At 38.7% G+C, this 20,892-nt stretch overlaps 1 protein-coding gene across 1 annotated transcript; it reads right to left on the bottom strand.

The window, feature by feature from the left end:
* Positions 1-496: 496 nt before the first annotated feature.
* Positions 497-3,557, bottom strand: LOC108942609 (SLIT and NTRK-like protein 6). Its single transcript, XM_018766054.2, has one exon. It carries the CDS (start codon positions 3,555-3,557, stop codon positions 1,029-1,031), a length of 2,529 nt encoding a protein of 842 aa, XP_018621570.2. The 3' UTR covers positions 497-1,028.
* Between the last annotated feature and the right edge of the window lie 17,335 nt (positions 3,558-20,892).

The raw sequence follows: 20,892 nt of genomic DNA, 5'->3' as shown, positions 1-20,892 counted from the left end.
CTTCCTACAGTCCTCTATTCAACCGTTAATACAACTTTACAGAAGCTTTCATACATAGAAGTAATGTGGATATTAACAAAGTAATGTAAAATAAATATGAATACAGCCAGAGTACGATGACCATGATATTATATTTCAAATAATTCAATTCAAGATAACAAGTAAACATGCAAAAAAAAAAAAAATTAAATTAAATAAAAACATTTTAAATAACAAAAAACACATCACAGATAAATATTTATACAAAGAAAAATATTCACTTTTGTATTTCAAAAAAATAATTTATATATTTGATACAGCAGTTTCTGAATGTTTTTTAATAGTTAATTTTCTCATGTTCACAAGATACAGTTAATATTGCCACTTAAATGTTTTTCTTACCCATATGACACATTTGTATTTTATCTGTTATCTGCTAATTCATTTACATGTTTAAATGAATTCCAGAATATTCCTGCCTTTTCCAGATTTTATTTTGAAATGAATGCCTCTGATTGTAGGTTATTAATTTACAGTCTATTCACTTCATGTTTCGCTTATCCAATGGAGAGTCATGGTGTGCTGTGAACATTGTCATGGCTGGCTTCGGAAGGAAGTGGCGGACCCAAGTGCAGAGCGGACATCGTGGTTTATTCAGGGAAATCCAAGAGGTGAGGTCACAGGACATGCAATCAGTCTTCGAGGCGCGAACGTCGTAACAAGGAGAATCCAAAAGGCAAGGTCGGTAAACAGGTAAGTGGTCTATGATCAAATTGAGGCACGAGGATTGAGGATTAAGGGCACAGGACCGGGAAAGGACTAAGGGATCAGGAAGGAGTAGCGCAATGGCAAGGAGGTCACAAACAACAAGGCTGAAAAAGGTTCCGCATCAGCTCCTGGTCTGACGCTGCCTTTTATGCCCGAGTATGCGCCGCACCCCAGGTGTTCCAGTTGGCTTGGCGGTGTGGGCGTGGCAAACATATAATAAAAACATTTCTAAAGGCACTTATTGAAAGTCAAAGTGTTTTCTTCAGTGGTAAATCTACTTTTCAATTAAAGGTAGTTTGATGTTCTACTACTTCCAGGTAGTCTGGATCTTTGTATAAATTTGCTTTAAGCTCCAAATATTCATTTTTAGTTTGATCTAACATGACCATCTGTGGTTTGGCATACATAAGTGTCTCCATTAAGTTTAAGTCTTCATGTCGGGCCTGGCCCTGGGTTTCAAAAGTTGGTTGTAGTTGAGAAATATTCTTCCTGAGATATTCTGCTAAGCCAATCTGCTGAAGCTCCCGTTCCCTTTCCATGAGATGTTGGTACAAGGAGCTTGCATTGCCAAGAGTGACAAAATTTGAGGGACTTTCCCTTGGTAGCCTGAATTTTAGGTGCGGCCCTATCAAAGGTGCATCATTCCCAGTCTCCTTGTCCAGGGCGCATATGTGAGAACATCTGTGGCCAGTGACATTACAGTTCTCCAGCTCATGATCTTTATGTCGAATGAAGCAAGTGGAATTCCCGCAGACCTGTATGATGGGCCCATACGCTGCTCTTGGCTCTTCATACACATTTATTGCAGGATTTTGGTTGTGAGTGTCTTTATGACTACATGCATTGTACTGCACCTGCACTGGGCTGCCCTCTCCTGACTGATCCTCTGCTTGCTTCTTTTTTGACCTCTTTTTCTGACGTACAACCAAGACAACAATGCCAGCAGCACAAAATATGACCAGGAGGAAGAAGATCAACAAACTAAGGATCAGAACTGAAAGTGGGACAGTTTCAGTGAATAAACTGAGAAAGCCCTCACTGCTGCTCGTGGGGGTAGCTGTGGTTGTCACACGCTGACTTAATCCATTTGTCTGGGTATATGAAAATGCCACTAAGCCAGGGCACATTACATCATAAGTCAAGGTGCCCAGATCAGTTTTTGAGGTTTTCCTTGGGGTGTGACAGGTTATGTTACCCATAACTATATCCTTGGAAAGTCTCTCGGTCCATTGTTTCAAATCAACCAAATCACAGCTACAATCCCAAGGATTTTTATCCAGAGAGATCTGACTCAGAGAAATTAGCTGATCTAGGACATTGCTCACCGGCAGGTGCTTGAAGAGGTTATCCATCAAATTCAATTTAGCTAGTGGAACATGGTGAAATATGTGGGGTGGAAGTGTTTGAAGTTGATTGTTATTTAAAAACAGAAGCTTCAAATTCAGCAAAGGCCTAAAAGTTCCTGGCTGAATGTTTTTAATGACATTATATTCTAAATACAAATATTCAAGGTTGCTAAGGCCCACAAACATTCCTGAGAACAACCGATCAAGTCTGTTTCCATTCAAGTACAGCTCTTTTAATTGGCCCAAACTGAGAAAAGTTTCATTGTCTATGTAATCAATTTGGTTGTTTGCTAAATTTAGCAATTTTAAACTTTCATATGTGGTGAAGTCATACAGCGAAAGTCTCTGAATCATGTTTCCTGTCAGCATTAAGTTAGTTGGGCTTTGGTTAAGTAACCCAAGGTCTGAAATCTTTTGAATGCCTTTGTCCTCACAATGGACAAGAAACTCTGCTGTTGGTGAGTTGAAACAGGAACACTTCTCAGTACAGACAGTTCTTGATACATATGGTTGGGTTGGGATCTTTGCATCATCTTTTACATCCATTAGCTTCGGGAGCTTTGTGGCCTTTGAAGATGGTGTAACGACCATGTGCAATGACCTGGAAGTTTCATCTAAATCGGCTTCGCTGTGGGAGGGACACAGATCGTCCTTCTTTGCCTTGCTGAGGATGGTGCCTTTGAGATAGGGTGGACTGCTGCAGACCACTTCACTGATGGCAGCCTGGGCATGGGTGTTCTCCATCCAGATTTTCAGAGGAAGGATTTGGCAGTCACACACCCAGTCATTGTCCTCAAGCAAGAGCTCCATAATGCGGCCAATGTGCTCAAGAAAGCCCACGTAGGGCAGCGACTGCAGCTGGTTTCCTCGCAGATCTAAATGGGTCAAAGGCACAAAGCGGAAGACATTGCTTGGTAGGACGCTGATGAAATTATCATTCAGTATCAGGACCTTAAGACGAATGAGCTTGCTAAAGGCCCCTGGTTCAATAACTTGAATGAAGTTTGTGTCTGCCTGCAGGTATTCCAGACTGACCAGACCTTCAAATGTGTTCTCTTTTAATGTGGCCAGAGAATTTCGGTTGATGTGCAGCTTCTTGAGGAAGTTGAGTGCACTGAAAATTCCAGGTTCCAGCTGCTGTAGACTGTTTGCTCCAAGATTAAGTGAAACTGCATTCTTCAGACCTTCTATATCCTCCTGAAGCAATTCCATTAGATCATTACTGTACAGACTGAGGTGGAAGGGTATCCCCTGTGGTATTTTGACTTTGGATATTTTGTCAATATTCTGTTCCTCACAGTTTATATACCACACACCGTCTTTTTCTGTGCAAGTGCACAAAGTGTTGCATGATCCTTGTGGTGATTCTTTGGAAGTGACATTTGGTGACATTGCATAACTTAAAAAAGAGGACATGAAAATAATGTGCCCCAGCATTTCTGTTTTATATTTACATTTATTCATTTATCAGACGCTTTAGCAGATGCTATATCTGTAAAGAGAGAGAGAAAAAATACAGTTACTGCGCTATATGTAATGATAACCATAATTTAACAGAAGGAAAGACTTATTCAGTTTATTGTTACATTGCATAATGTCCCATGATCCCATTCTCTTATAGGTTTGCTGACTTGAACTATATTAGTTAAAGGAATTTGCTAACTGATCAGATCCTTATGGTAAGTGCATTAAAACCTCACTTATGTAAAAGATACAAATTCAGGATAATATTTAATAATTTACTAATGGGAAATAAAGAAAACACTTAGAATCTGAATAAATGACAAGGGCAAAGCGAACAATTCAACATTTACATTTGCATTTATTTGTTTAGCAGACGCGTTTCTCCAAAGTGACCTACAATGAGCTCTATGTAGTGTTATCAGCCCACACACCTTATTCACCAAGAGACTTACATTGTTAGATACATTACTTACAATGGGTCACTCATCCATATATCATAAATTTTCTATTTTTCCTTTTTTAGTAACTGCTTATCCATTTCGCACAAAGGTCACAAAGGTTTTAAACTAATCCTAGGAATCACAGGTTGCGATGCAGGGTGCACCCTGGATGGGACAGTCCACCTCAGTCACTCATGCATTACAGCCACACACTAAGGACAGCTTAGCATAATCAAATCATCTGAGACACATCTTTAGAAGGTGGAAGAAAACTTACACAAACAAAGGGAAAAATTCAAACAACACACAGAGACTAGTTTGAACCCCCTGTTGAGGTGCACTGCTACCATTTTTCCACTCTAACTGTTCCAGTTTGAACATATTCTTTTTATAAGAGCTACACATAAAAAAGAGGATTCAGTTTTATTATATTACATCATGGCATTGCCTATGGTGACAAATATGGAAATAATGCACAAAAAACTTTTTTCTGTGCCTGACCTCACTTGACATCACATTCGGTTCATTATGCACTTTATCTTAGAGTAAGCTATGCTCTCTGAGGCAACCTGTTATGATGTGTGCTAAAAAAATAAATCATATAAAAATTTAAAGGAACATGTAAACTGAACTGAATTTGATTAGTTGGAAAAAAATGTTAAACTTAATATTGTGTGACAGGGAAAGTAGTCAAATGAGTTGTACTATACAATTGATATCAGTTATTTAAAAAAAAAAAAAAAAAAAAAAACCAGCTACTCTCCCAACCTCTAGGTCAAATGTGTAGGTTCTGGTAAAGTCACTGGCAGCTCCATTTGAAACCAGTGAAGCCTGCAATTGTCCTTTCATGCATATGAGCGCGAGTAACTCATCGGCAAGCATTTCCTCAGCAAGTCAGGAATCACAAAAATGAGAATCTGAAAAATTTAAAGTCAGAAGAAAAGTAGAGTACTGTAATGGAAAATAACAAACAAAACTGATCTACTGAAACCTTGCATAACCTTTCTGTAAAGTATACATTCACACACACTAAATTACTGAATTTTCACTGCTGTCAGGGAGAGAATACACTGAAAAATATGACCCACATGGTAATATCAAACCTCCATGCACCAGAAAAGAAAGCAATTCTAATAAGGCCTTTTTGCTGATTTACTTTTAGACAACCACAAGACTGGACATATTAACACATACTGCTGCAGTTTCAGAAACATATGCCTTACCACTGGTCAAAATCCTTGCATAAACAATAATTTATTAAAAATAGCTGAAAGGTTTTTACAATGAAGTGTCAGCAACTGCCAATAAACTCTAGTTGTATTTTTATAAAGGATTACTCATGCTATGAACCACTTTGGGGTATTATGGAGTAAGTCATTGAGGCATTATATTTTCTATTTAAGCAGAGTATACCAAAGACAGACATCAGTGGCACTCTACGTAGACAAGATGAGCTGACTACTGAAAGGAGAGATGGACCACAATTAGTTCTTGGACCTGCCATCAGCTGCCAGTTGATTTATTTTGTCATTTGTGCCAAACTGTTCAGCACTATGTGCTGCTTTGTCAACAAGGTCACACTATAAAAATAAATGTAACTGAATTTAATAAGTAGCTGTACCACACATGTATTAAAGATCATGTTTATAAGAATACGTAAAGCTATAGAGAATATGAAATGCTGTTATTGTTAGACAATATGTACTGTTTTAACTGTTTATGCTGAGCAATGTGTTTTTATAGTGACACATAGATACTAACCTTGCGTAAAATGGAATTTTGGGCAGCAGTAAGGAGAAAATTGGGGGAGTTGGAGTTCTTAAATACTCTCAGGTACAGACCATTTGAAAACAGGTAGAAGAAACTGTTAGATTGTTTATATTGTCTGAACTAGATGTATGAACAGAATCATGAAATACTATGTTTGGGAAAATGTAACTTAATTGGATGATGTGTTGAACTTCAAATGTAAAATGGATAGTTTAAATATCAATCATACTAACTGGAAAATGGAATGGCTTAAGGCAGAACCAATGGTATATAGTCGCTTCAGTTCATGGGGGGCGGGGGTACAGGTTACGGTATTGCTTTTAACACTTTTATCATCTTTAGTTGAAGTCTTGTAGATGGGTTCAGTTGTATTTTAAATAAATAGAGCAGTGAACAGCTACTGAAGGAAATAAACCCTTGTGTATACAACTCAGCCTCACGTTCTCCTCATTGTTTGACCAACCTTGTCTCAGATTTCTGCATTTTCTCCCCACACCATGTACACAGTTAACATGCAGTATTCACAGGACACTCGCATTGTCCAGTTCAACCCTGGCGCCATCAGAATCAACACTGCTACACTGATGGTAAGATCACCATTTTAATGGTTTTCATAGGTGATCATCGCTAAAATGTCGGGGTTCCGAAAGCTGCAAGAATTTTAAAACCATCCTAATAATTTTCTTAATTGTATAGTCATTCTCTTTGATCATTTAACTTATTTCATGTCATATTAATTCCACTAGCCCATTTAGAGCTGCACTTCCCCTGCATTTTGTTTTGTTCCCTGAACATTATGTGGCAGCTGTTTTGTTGGTGTCACCACCTAAGCAGTTCATATTATGTTAACTGACTTTTGTGGTTTTCAAAAGCTAATATGTTTCATCAGTGATTACCCTGTATGGTAAGACTTGATGTCCATACAATGTCACTTCACAGTGTTTTACTGAGGATGCATGGATGGATGAATAGATGGGTGGATGGAAATTTGACATAAAAAAAAAAAAACACCAAGGTATTCCTTTATCATATAAAAGGCTTGAGTTCATGATGAGCAACAAGTGGAAGATCATCAGAATTGGGTGAAACGTTACGTCTCGCGTACAAATACTCGTCCTCTGTGGAAAAGACCGACAGAATAATGAATTCTACGGATTACCACTGTAAACACTACTGTAAACGTGGTACAGAGCTCTTCCATGTGCTGACACTGGGAGTCACTCAAACACGTTACCACAACACACGTACGAAGCATCTTGTTAAGTTCGTAGAAAGTATCAATGAAACAGTTTTACTACGTTTGTATTGTAAAAATGGCCGTTAATTATACGGAGGGGCGTTTAACGCAGCTCAGCCAAGACACGCAACGAATATATAGGTTTATATTCCACGAGAACAGCGTAAGAGTAAGGGAATAAGTAACTGAAAGAGGGTGTAAAACACTGCAGATTGAAGAAGACTTACCCTGGACACGGGTTGCTGGTAGTTCTAATATTCCCCGAAGTTTTGTGTAATCATTTATCAATGTATATTATTGATTTTTTTATACATATGTTTTTTTTTTTTTTTTCCATCAGTTAAACGTAAATGTCGAAAAGCAGGTATCGCGATGTATTTCTCGAGCTCCATGAATAAGTGCAGCATCCATCGTATCGCACATCTGGCGTTTACGGTTTAGACAAGAAAAAATCCTGTGTACAAAATATATATCTATATAGTATATTACAGCGGACTTCGGTTTTTCACTCTCATTAACTTCTTGTTTCTTCCCAACATGGAACGCGTTACGTATCTTTGAATGAATGGCCCGATTTACATAAAAATAGAGATTTTTCTCCCCATAAGCATAAGCGATGAGCGCGCTGAAATGGTAGGAGGCGGCAGTCCTACCGCCCCCAACCTGGAGCCGCTTTTTAACTGCCTTCTACAAGTGTGTGTGGAGACGCGCTCCAGTTCAGCTCCTCCCTCCAAACATCTGCATGTGTCCTCTTACACTTTCCTTATCATATACACTATATCCCATGCATATGCACAGTGTTTATTTATATGTAGACACACACGCATACACAGTCTACATATAAACAAATACTATGCATACACACACATACATACATACATATATATATATATATTATTGTGCACCAGCTTTAGGAACTTGGGGGAAAAGCTGTAAAGTGAGAATGCTGCTAAAAATAATGTTCTTAATTAATAAACTTACTACAAAGCTTAGTAACCATCAATCGTGAACCACAAGTAACAGACTAAGTTTAATGTAAGAAAGTTAGAAGAAAATACAATAAATACTATATACAGGAATGTATGTGTATATGCAACAGGAACAGATGTATAAATGGTACTATCATTCACTTTCTTTACAAGCTTCTCATGCTCACTGTTGTGGTGGTCCAGAGTCAATCTAATAGGCACATGGCACAAGGCTAGTTAGGGTATACCGTGGATGTCATTTAAATAAATAAATAAATAAATCTTGAGTGGGCTTCATTAATGTCATGGTGTGGCATTGAACTAATTATATCAAAAGTCTTTATGTCACCGGATCTTCGCCTAACTTATAAAATGCACTATGGTCCATCAGTCTGTCTGTCAAACTATCCTAAATAAGTCCTCTAGTGCAGTCATGATACTCCAGAGTCCATCCTAAAAACATAGAGTATGAGGCAGGGCACACATTATACACAACGTCAGTCAGAATCACACACAGATAGACACACACACACTTGTACATATGCACATTCATACATTAATGCAACAGAAGAGTTACCAATCCACCTGAAACACACGTATTTGGAAAATGAGAAGAAACCAGAGCACACACAGTCACAACGCAAACTCCGCACAGATTGAGCCGGGTCAGAACTGACAGCCCAGATATTGTGAGGCTCTGGTATGACTCTTTATACCCTATGCCATCCTTCCTTCATAGATCTTGCAGATGACTGATACAAAGACAGACAGATACTTTTTTAAATGTATTATGTGGCACAACAAGTTTACTTTGACTTGTACTGCTAAATTACCACACTGATGAACACTATGGATGCTTCCAGACATTTTAACTGAATGTAGAAGAAAGCTACAATGAGATTATGAGGGAAGATACATACACATTAAGAATGTATCACCTCACTTCGCTTCGTTTCAGATACCAGAACTAATGAATAACTGAACATAAGGATATTCTGACAGCATATTATAAGGGAAAAAGTGCAAAGATTGTCTATGGCAGAGAGAGACATGATGGCTGTCTTCTAATATATCCCTGTCCTCATTCTGAAATTAATACATGTAGACAGTCTCGTTCACAGAAGGGAAAGAGGGAACACACGAGATGAATAAGGTAATACAAATCTGTTCTTTGAACTAATTTCTTCTTAGAGTATTTATCATCATGGTCCTAATGAGTAATCCTTTTGTGAATAATAAGGCAATGTGTGCAGTGCAGCAGAGACATCTATAACAAACCTATCATTTAGATATATAGTGTTCCACAATTAAAAAACTAGCATCCACTTATTTATTCCATGCCTTCTGTACATTCCCTATGTGAGACACAACAACTTGTGTATCTATAAAGTTTTTTATCTTCTTATGCTGTTGCTGGAACAAAATTGAAGTTAGAATTCAAAATATTTTAGGGCACATCCATACAATTACTCCAACTAACCAACCAATGTCAACAACCTCTTGGTCCAAGCGGGGTCGTGGAAAACCAGAGCCAATCCTGGAAACACAGGGCACAAGGCTGAAGGGGTAGAGGAAACACCCTGGATAGGATGCCAGTCCATCGCAAGGCACCCCAAGCAGGACTCGAACCCCAGACCAGCTCAGCTCAAAACACTTTAATTCAGAAGTTTTTTAAAAAAAAAAAAATCCCCACGCACACACCGCCGGAACAATGAGGCACACCTGGGGCTCAGCACACACAGATGCATAAAAGGCTGCGGCAGAGCAGGAGCTAATGTAGAACCTTGTTCATCCTTAGTGGCCTCCTTGCCCTCATGTCCTCTTCCCTGGTCCCTTGACCCCTTCCTTCATCGTCCTCAACTGTTTGTGATCATCGACCTCGTCTTTTGGATTTCCCTTTCAACGACGTATGCACCTCAGAGACCTTTGCCTGTCGTGTGACAACGATACTTGGATTTCCCATAATAAAGCTCCTTTTGCTCCGCACTTGGGTCCGCTACTTCCTTCCAGAACAACCCATGGCATTTATGGTGTCTTAGTAGAGGTGGTGGTTGTTGGGGGTGGTTAAGCTAAGGTTTCCAGACAATCTGGTGGGAAGCACTGAGCATTGAATTTATTCATTTAGCAGACACTTTTCTCCAAAGTGACGTACATCTCATAGAAAATACAATTTATGCATTACTTAGTTGTAGACATGTGTTTCTTAAGTAAACTGAATTTGTTTCTTTCCACTTTGTGCACTGATGTTCATCGCACGAGTAGGTGCACAAAACTGAGAATAGGTGAATCCTGATCACTTTCCTACATTTTTTTTTCTTTTTTTAAAGGTACACAAACATTTACATTCAATACAGGAGTAACAGCTGTGTAAAGGTTTATGTGGGCATGGTCATAAAGTCACAGTGCATGAACATTTACACCATACAGGAGCTTGAGAGATCTTGGGCAAAGTGAGTCCAGAAAAGGTGAGTTTTCAGACACTTCTTGAATGTAGACAGAGTTTCAGCAGTTCTGAGTGAGAGAGGGGGTCATTCCACCACAACAGAGCCAGAACTGAGAACCTCTGAGCTTTACTTTTCATGCGTGGTACCACTGAGCGAAAGGGTCTGGTTGGGGTAAAGTCTTGTATATGAGAAAAAATGTATAAAATATATATAAATGAGAAAAAAACACAACTGCAATATGATTTAATTACTTATACCTCAATTTTAAAATATTTTAAACAGTTCTGGATTAGATACTCATTATGAGCCACCATCCTTATTTTAACAAAACTGTGTGATTAAGTACTTATCTCTATGCATTTGGCAGCCAATCTCAGTCCCTCATTCCTTTTTAAAGACCTGCTCTTAATCACCAATTTTTTGTAGCAGTTTGAATTGTTTTAAACAGATATTTCCCGTAATTTAGATTTTATACGAAACGCAGTTTATGTGTTCATTTGGAATAGTAATGAAAGCTGGCATCTGCCTGCTCTGGGACTTCAGTTTTCCTTCTGCCTATGAAGACGGAAAGTGTTGCTCTGAATGTTGAACACAGAAACACAACAGAGCACAGAGCAAAGAACAAGGCAGATAATCTAAATTGGAAAAAGCTGCCAAAGCTCTCTCCATTTCTCTTTCTGATCCCATTTTTTAATTGCCTTTAACAATTTTGTCAGATGTTGACAAACAAGACAAACACTTGCCTAAACTGAACAATTATTGCAGTTCAGTCAGAGCTCTGTTTGCTTGATTTAAGGCATTAAGCTAATCGGAAGAAGTCTTCAAACAACAAACCAATCATTCCAAATGCAAACTGTCAACATACAAGTAAAGCAAAGAGCTTGTTTCTGTAAATAAAAATGCTTCTGTAGATTGAATGTTGCTTCTTAATTGATTCAGCATAGTAGGTCTTACCTTCTAACAAAGTAACAGCTCTTTGAGAAGAAGACAAGGCACAGTCCCAGATGCAATTTTGTTTAATCATGTTGCTTTAACCCACAAATGAGAACTGAAATCACAAATTAACATAGAGGCAGTGGAGGAGATCTGAAAATCAAAATGCTGCTATTCATCGATAGTTAAGTACATAATTGCTAAGAACTGGTTCAATCAGTTTGTGGACAATCAGTTCAAATGTGGGAAATGTATATACAGTTGTCAAAAGACATTATTTGCAGATACAATGAGTAATGTAGGGTGGGGCAGCAGGCTTGGCTGAGTACTGGTGTGTGGTGGGTCTGGGGTTCAAGTCCTGCTAGAGATGCCTGGTGATGGACTGGCATCCCACACTGTGTTACTGTTTCAGACTGTGTGTGTGTGTTAGTGGCTTGAACTGAACTGATTGAAGACGTTTATTTGTGCTACCTTTTCAATACCATTAACCAGTTTACTTCACTGTGACTTACGAGCTTCAACCAGTAGGGTGCTACATTTACCTGTAGTCATTTAGAAATCACATTTCTCAGACTTACAGCCTAGAGCAAACAAAAGTTCCAGTCAACTGCAAATATTTAACTGTTGAAGTGAAATTTCTGTGTATGATTCTTTGATTTTTGCCAGGGTACATTATACAGATACCTGCATAGACAACTGAGTCTGATAGTAAATTCCAAAGTGATCATGCCAGATGGGGTGGCACAAATCTATCAAGCTGTTAGGAGAGAAGTGAGTCTGGAAGATCTACATTAATGCATTTAGCTGACACTTTTCTCCAAAGCAACTTACAGTGTTAAGGTTACAGTTATTTACCCATTTATACAGCTGGGTAATTTTACTGGAGCAATTCTAGGGTAAGTATGGTACATACCTCACTGAAGAGCACTACTGCTGGAAGTGGGATTCAAACCTACAACCACTAGGTCTAAAGTCAATAGCTCTAACCACTACACTACCCCATCCCCCATAAAGACACATGTAGTAAAACCCTTCTTGAATGCCAAATGATATTAGGCAGTTCTGAGGGAGCGCAGGAGTTCATTCCTCCACATTTCACCCAAAACTGAAAATCTACAGGTTTTTGATGTTTAGTCTTTCATAACTAGAACCACTAAGCAACCAGAGGTGAAAGAGCATAGCAGTCTTGCTGGAGCACAGAGAATGATCGAGTCTTGTAGCTATTGTTGGAATGGCTGATGTTGATGTTGGATGTTGGATGGGTGGATGGATTGTTGATTGGATGGATGGATGATGTTGGAATACTTCTGCAGGTCAAATAACTCACACTGCAACTTTTGAGATCTACTGGAGAGACATGGTAGTAGCCCAGGTTGGATATCACCATGACTTGGACCAGATGTAGTGTAAATTGCATTGGAAAGTTGTTGGATTGAGTGGATTGTTACTCCCAGGTCTGATGAAGGAGATGAGTTCCTGACAGGTGGATGGACTGCCTGAAGGGTGAATGATCTTGGTCTTGGAAAGCTTTAGACAGTGGTCAGCCATCTAAGCAGAGATGTTTGATGTACATTAGATCAGTACAAATATTTAAGTACATGTCACAGTTTGTATGGTCTGCAACAAAGAATCATAATGTATCTTCTCCAGCATGCTTTGGAAAAATGCTAAAGAAATTAAGAAAAAAAAAAACAGGATGTTATTCCTTTATTTAACACATTGGCTTGATTGAAGAGGAGCACATCTATAGTCTAAATAATGATAAATATTTGACAGAGAAAAACTGCTAACAGTGATATCGTTGCTGAGTGCCCAAGTGGCTCATAAAAAATGAATATTGTTAATTTTCCATTTGTGTGACCTTTGCTCGAGGTTGAGTTCATATTTATTGCATTTTTATGTGTTGTTTAATTTATTGTAAGATTGATAAAAGGTGACATCCTTCAGTGCTAAAGCAGATGCTTTTATGATCTGTTACACATCTCTGGCAGATATATTTTAAATGGTATACCAGTTATGTACATCATAGTGACACCTTATTTTTGTAAAGTGAGTGAGAGCAAGTGCGGTGGGGTGAATTTGCTGCCTATTAGTAGCGTAAAGAGTATAGTTGGCTTTGTGGAGGAGGGGCAGGGCAACAATTTAGGTACAGGTGGGTTTTGAGAGATGGTGTAAAACATTGGATTTTAAGTTTCTAGCTGATCTGGGAAAACTATTTCAGTTTCTGCTAATGATTGTTACTGCTACATTGAGAGCCGATATGGTGTCATACTGCTAAAGCTAGCAGATACTGTACTATATAGAGTCACCATTGCTCTTAGAGGATGTTTTTGGGCAGGTATTGGAATGGACACTGTAAAAGTATACCGAATGGGTGGCAGAAGCAAGGGACAGCAGGTGGCTGCCACTTGTGATACCATGAGAGATAGGCATTAGAAACCAGCTACACGACTCCTGGTGAAATGCGGTATATTTGGAAGCTCGCTAGGGCTGACATTAAAGGAGCTGTCTGAGACTACTGAGAGGGTTAGTCAGTGACTGCAGAGAAGGAGGGATCAGGTTAGCTGCAATGCAGGTTGGAAGGCTTCGGTTAGTAATGGTTTCTTAAAATAGGAGTGAGTGGAGGTGGCTGGTAGTGGGGTAACTGTACAGTAGTGTTGTGGTCATACATAGTGGTGTGTAGTGTTGGTGTGTGGTGTTGGTGGTGGTCAGGTTGATCTGAGTGCTGGTAGTTTTTTTATGCAACCTTTGAGTCTGCTCTGGTTGAAGGGTGGAGGTAGTCTGGCATGTGTGTCCAAGGTGGAGGGTCTGGGACACCAGACCTCACTGTTGAGCCTTCCCCAGGTGTCATGTGCCCAACTCAACAAAACATACACAAAGGGAGGTGCTCACTTGATGACCTCAGTGGAAAACTCATGTTGGCACCTTGCAAGTCGACGTAGCGGTCGGGGAGGAGATGAAGCCTCTTGGAGCTGTGTTGTGGAGATTTACAATGACACTGTGCAATGTTTCCTCTGGGGCTACATCTGCAAGGTGGCGAGGCTGATGGAACTGAGCCTAGTGTACGGCCTGTGGCATAAGTACAAGAAATGTAACATCTTATCCTGTGTATTTTAAATGTAGTCTGACACAAAGAAGACCTTGTTCTTTTGAATTATGATGTAGTTAAACTGATCCAAAAATTTTCATCGTTGCCCCAGCTGATATGAGCCAAGTCTCAGTTTATAACTTAACATTAATTCTATAGCTATTAACTTTGACATAAAATGAAGTGAGACGTTTTTTCAGCATAAAGAAACCAATTACAGTGTTTGCTACATTTTTTGATGTTATATTGCCCTCCCTTGGTTAGTGTAAGCTAGTGCAATATTTGTGGTGTTTGGAAATAATTTGTACCAAGAACCAACCAACGAAAAGGTCTCAGTATTTTACATGTTAAATTTATAACAGGTAGTAACGAGACCAAACATAAGTACACACACTCAAGTTGATGGTGCAGATATATAGAGCACAAGCAGCAGTATGGATGCGAGCATTGCGTATTAATGAGATGAATTAAAAATAAAATCAATTCATGTGTATCACAGTGGAAAACTGTTCCAGTGATGAGCTTTAATTAAAGGTTGAAATGTGTGTGAGGATGGGAAACAAAAATTTAGTTTTGTGGGTTATTTATTTATTTATTTATTTATCCCCCCCCCCCCCCCCCCCCCCCCACTAAATATGCTAACATTTGCCATTGACTGTCATAATTCATAAATATTATTGTAATGTCATAACACAACTAGCATGCAATGGACTAATAAAGAAATCTATTCAAATAATCTCATATAATAAAACATGTACAACAGGTGTTCAGTGAAGAGAAATGAACAATGAAAAAAAATCATAACAGGAAATTAATTTTAAGCAGAGTTAATATGGGCCATTCAAAAGAACTGTGGACAGTGTCTATGAAATATTACTTTCTCACATACAAGTGATACTAAGTCTATTACAATGCAGAGAGACTCAGGTTAAAACACACACTAACACACACACACGTGCAAAATGTATCTTTGCAACAGCATTTCTTGGGAACCTTATGTTTAGATACACATGTGCATTTATTCATTTAGTTGATGCAAAACACCAACGTGATTTACATTGTGAAACAGTTTACAATTATTTATCTTTGTTTGGTCTGTTTGTTTGCTTGTTTATTTTTAGAACACTAGATCCTCAACTTAGAAACACAATTGTGACTGGAAGTCTGTTCATAACTCAATATGGATCTTCAGCCCAAAGCATGAAGAATAGTATCCTTAGAGTGAACACACTGTTTATGAAAAATGTTCCTTTTGAAGATCTACTGTAAAGAGGGAGAGGAAAGAGAGCGAAAGAGAGGAATGGGTGATGGGGACGGGATGAGGACGAGGACGGGGATGGGGACGAGGACGGGGACGGGTACAGGACGGGGGGGTTGGGACCTACAAACTTACCTGCATGCAAGATGGCAGCAAGATTATCATAATGAAGGGGTAAAAGAGAGAATGATGGGAGTCTGAGTCATCTATATACCTCCATCTGGGAAATGGGTGAAGTAGAGAAATTTGTTTCCTGGTTGTTATATGAATTAAATGGGCCAAAGGGAGATACATTAAACTTTAATATTAAAAATGTATTTCTTTATTCATTTTAATCATTTATATATTAATTTACTGTGTATATATATATATATATATATATATATATATATATATATATATATATATGTATGTATGTATATACATACATACACACTGTATATATAGTTATATATAATGTCTATAAAGTATTGTTCATAACATAATATTGTACTTTTTTTTATTTTAACTTCATTTTAATTTCATTTTATTTTATTTTACTGTTGATCCACTTATCTCAGTGTTGGTCTGCTGTTCAGGACAGATCAGGACACGTCCACTAAAAGAGAATAAATGTCACAGATACTGTTAAGTAAAATCACAGAAATACTGACTGGCACAACACCTAAGTTCTTACACGCCTGCACATTATTTCGAAACGGCTGAGAAAAAAATAAATAAATAAAAACTCTTGATAATTTTAAAGGGTGTATGTTTTCAGGAATACAAAAAGGAAAAAAAAAAAAAACAGGCAGTTCTCTGCTCAGGGTGTAAATAACGAAGTTTCCTGTGGAGACACAGGAAGAGTGATCAACAAAATGAAATGTATTAATAATGTATGAGCCTCAGTATAAGTCAATGTCACAATGCAACGTTCCTTGATTTCATGATCAGTACCATAACCATTTCAGCCATGGAAACAGTATGCCATCCACTTTGGTTATATTATAAACTTTAAGTAGAATTTAGTGTAAGCAGACTTTTATGCTATAGTCATTGCAATCTGTGCAGTTTGCTTCGCTCAGCATATTAGGGTGATTACATGGGAAATTCTTCATGGTTAACACGGAGTAAAATCCAAAGCAGTCATTTTTTTGGGTCAAAAATGCATGGTTTTTTCCTGTCATCACATTTAAATAAGTATGTTTTGAAATTATTTAAATAAGAGTGTAAAGACATAGTTTGCATTTCTTATGATATAGTCACATGTTTGGAAATCTAATAATTTTATTTTAATTTAGCTCATCACTGGGAATCTAAGAAATAATATCGTGTTGAGAACTCCACACTTTGAAATCAGATAGTAATATCCGCTTTTTTTACAGTTCTTAGTAGAATGTAGTTAATTTCTTCATTTCCAGAAAGCATCACTGGATGGAGCTCTTGCTTTTCTCAACTCAACAGTGCCATTTTGCTGCTGAGTCAGCTGTTTCAACATGTGAAACATTCATGGAACTAACATAACCAGCTAAATCAGTTTTAACTTATTTTGCATTCATGACGTATATACAAACATGCAAAATTTAAAGTATTATACTTTCTTTAAACAAAATTTTAAATGAAGCATTCCTATTCAACATGTTTACTCATAATGTATTACTTTTTTACATTTATTCGCTTAGCAGACACTTTTCTCCAAAGCGACTTATAACGAACACTATGTAGTGTTATTAGCCCACACACCTTATTCACCAAGGTGACTACATTGCTAGCTACACTACTTACAATGGGTCACTCATCCATACAGCAGTGAAACACACTGTCTCTGTGAGACTTACACACTATGGGGGAACCTGAACAGCATGTCTTTGGACTGTGGGAGGAAACCCACACAGACAATGGGAGAACAAGCAAACTCCACACAGGCTGAGCGGGGATCGAACCCATGTTCTCTCGTAACACCCAGGCGCTGTGAGACAGCAGTGCTACTTGCTTTATTCTTTAACACTGTTACATTAATTCTCATATCAAGAATCAACACATGCCCATTCATAATAAATGAACTACCTAGTTCCCTATAAGACTGTTTAAAAAAAGTATGCTGATTGTTTTATCATAAAAGCAGTTCCTGTAGCATTTACTGTCCCTCTTTTTATGTTCAGTGAAGAAGTAGAGGAAACTAACAATCAGAAACAAGCAAAGAAATCTGACCCTGGGTGATATTCTGCTCTTATGCCTTATTTCAGATAGAGCTATCAAGGCAAATGAATGAATAAACACTTTGATAGCTCAGGATTTTGAGAATATTTCATTCTCTACATTCATTGCCCTTATTATTTCATATGCAAAATATGCAGCTCAAAAAAATTGAGAGGGCATAGTGAAATGCTTGGGGAACGTCTTCTTTGGTGTAATTGCTTCATTTTGAAATGCAGAATGCGTTTTAGATTCACATCATCCCAGCTGTTCTTTGGAACTGAGACTCTTCTTTGGAACTGGACATTCGTGTCATGAAAAGTCTATGCTCAGACGGGTGGAGCTGAAATAGAGAGAAGAGTGCAATTAACATGAATACATGCATGAAAAAAATTATAATTACATAGTTTTAATGCAAGGTCTTTTGTTATAAAAGCAGTTGTTATCTGTATGTATGATGGCTTCCAAAGTAAGACACTTTGTTATAATTGTCCAACCATGGTGGGAGTCGGGGGGGGGGGGGGGGGGTGTTCCTGCACTGCAGTCATTTTATGGCTGGCATGCTATGGTTGCTATAAAAAGCTAAAAATAATATCTGTACACCATGCATTCAGATTACCATGGTAACTTGGCCTTTAAGACCAGTTACTTATTTCCATTAGTATATATATTTATATTTTTTTCCAGAGCTTTACAAGCAAAACATAAGGCTAGAAGTTTGTGAACACCCTCATCTAAACTCAGAGGTCAGTGAACTTCTCAGCTCTTCAGAAACCATCTGTCTTCAAGTTATTTAGATGTAAATGATACGTGACACTGGAAACATTGCAGAACAGCCATTGAAATTATCTTGTGTTTTAAATCCTTGATTTCAGAGCTAGAATCTTGAACAATTTTATGCTGTACCTACTTATTATTCCAGCACTGGATTATTCTTTCATCCAGGGTGTACCCTGCCATGTTCCCTGTGCTTCGAAGATATAGGGTCTAGGTTTAACCAAGACATACTAATAATAATAATAATAATAATAATAATAATAATAAGAAAAACTTTTATTACCCTGTTTAAAATTCTGCAACAAGTCATTTTGACAATTGTTACATTCACTGAGGAGGGGTGGTGGTGCAGTGGTGCGGAGGGTTTGACCGGGTCCCGCTCTCTGCTGGGTCTGGGGTTCAAGTCCTGCTTGAGGTGCCTTGCAACAGACTGGCACCCCATCTGGGGTGTCTCCCCTTGTGCCCTGTATTGCTAGGTTAGGTTCCGGTTCGCCACAGCACCGCCTGGGACTAGTGGTTTCAGACTCTGTGTGTGTGTATTCACTGATGTAAACATTTCTAAAAATATCCTCAGACAAATCAGTATTCTGAAAAATGTATCTGTAGTTTCAATGTTCTCATTTTAATATACCTGCATGATAAAATATTTATCTCTCTTTTTTGTGGTGAGCCATATGGAAACCACAGCTGCAGCCCTTTTAGCTGCAACATTATTTTTTTTTCAACCCATCCTTTATCTCTTAAGTGATTCACCATGGAAGAATGCAGTACTCACCACCCTTCCGTTCTTCAGTATTAAGCTGGTTGTAACCGATGTCCCCACTGTTACAAGTTCACATACTAAGCCGTATGAGGACAAAGTTATCCTCATACAAATACAGTAGTGCTGCAGGACTAATAGGCACCCAGCCCAGGGGTATTCATTACTTGCTAGGGCTGCTGCAACTGGAAGAGATAGTGAAGTGTGTACCAGTGTGACCTGGAGGCCATTCTGACAGATCCCTCTTACTTTAATTGTTTCAACTTGGGACACACCATATACTGTACCAGTTCATGACCTACTATCGATAGTGAATACATCCCCAAGGGTTGGCTGAGTCAAATGTTTTAGAGAGCAGCTCAGTACAGCATAGGTCATACTTGAAGACTATGACTTAGGCAACGACTTGCATTCGAAAACACTTGGCCTTGAGTCTTTAACCAAAATCATTTACTGACGCATTGCACAATTTACGGGCTATTTAAAGAACAATACTAGGAAAAACGGTTATGATACGGCCGCACTTGCCCCACATCAGAGCAGCAGGGCATAAAGAGGCTGTTCCTGCACTCCTGTTTCTAGAATCTCTTCCAAGAAACCTGCTTCATCTGTTCTGTGTGAAAACATGTACCTACCTCCCCGTACTTCCCAGACCCTCGTCCTCCTCCATCCCTTGTTCCTGCTCCCGATATCCATGGCTCCCGATCTACTGCTTCTTCTACTTTGACTCCAGATTTTCCCTGAGAACATTAGCTCATCGACTGACCCACGCTTGTCTCTGACTACAACTCTTGCCTGCTCCTTTTGTGCCAACAATAAAGATCCCATAACTGGGTCCACACAGACTTCTCAGTCTCCTGCCCTCGTCGTTGGCAGTATACCAAAGATGAAGGCTAACCCTTTCCCTAACCCTAGCTATCCTAGTAGTGACCCTAACCCTAACCCAAACCCCATTAAGGAAAGTATTTCCCTAGGAAGCATTTTAAAAATTTATACCAAGAACTGCATAAGAAAATTAATTTTTATGACGAATATGCTAATACGATTCACTGAAATATTGTGGTGCATTATATTTTGGTGCTTTTTGGAGCTCTCTCAGAACACAGAATTCCTGATACATACTATTTTAAAAATGCTAATGGTGACTCAAAACAGTGAAAAAAAATTAGAAACAAATACTGTTTTGAAGGGGATGCAGTGGCGCAGTGGCGCAGTGGCGCAGTGGGTTGGACCTTGTCTTGCTCTCTGGTAGGTCTGTGGTTTGAGTCCTGCTTGGGGTCCCTTGTGATGGACTGGTGTCCCGTCCTAGGTGTGTCCCCTCCCCCTACAGCCCTACGCCCTGTGTTGCCAGGTTAGGCTCCAGCTCCCTGCGACCCCGTATAGGACAAGCAGTTCAGACTGTGTGTGTGTGTGTGTGTGTGTGTGTGTGTGTGTGTGTGTGTGTGTGTGTGTACTGTTTTGAAACTCAAGTGATAATAATACTTC

The sequence above is a fragment of the Scleropages formosus genome, chromosome 14 (genome assembly GCF_900964775.1).
Source record: "Scleropages formosus chromosome 14, fSclFor1.1, whole genome shotgun sequence".
Classification (NCBI taxonomy): domain Eukaryota; kingdom Metazoa; phylum Chordata; class Actinopteri; order Osteoglossiformes; family Osteoglossidae; genus Scleropages; species Scleropages formosus.
The sequence above is the reverse complement of the archived record's forward strand: the minus strand, read 5'-3'. Positions and strand labels throughout refer to the sequence as shown.

Coding starts and splice junctions, on each gene's coding strand:
- LOC108942609 (XM_018766054.2), bottom strand. CDS start 3,557: ATGAATAAATGTAAATATAAAACAGAAATGCTGGGGCACATTATTTTC.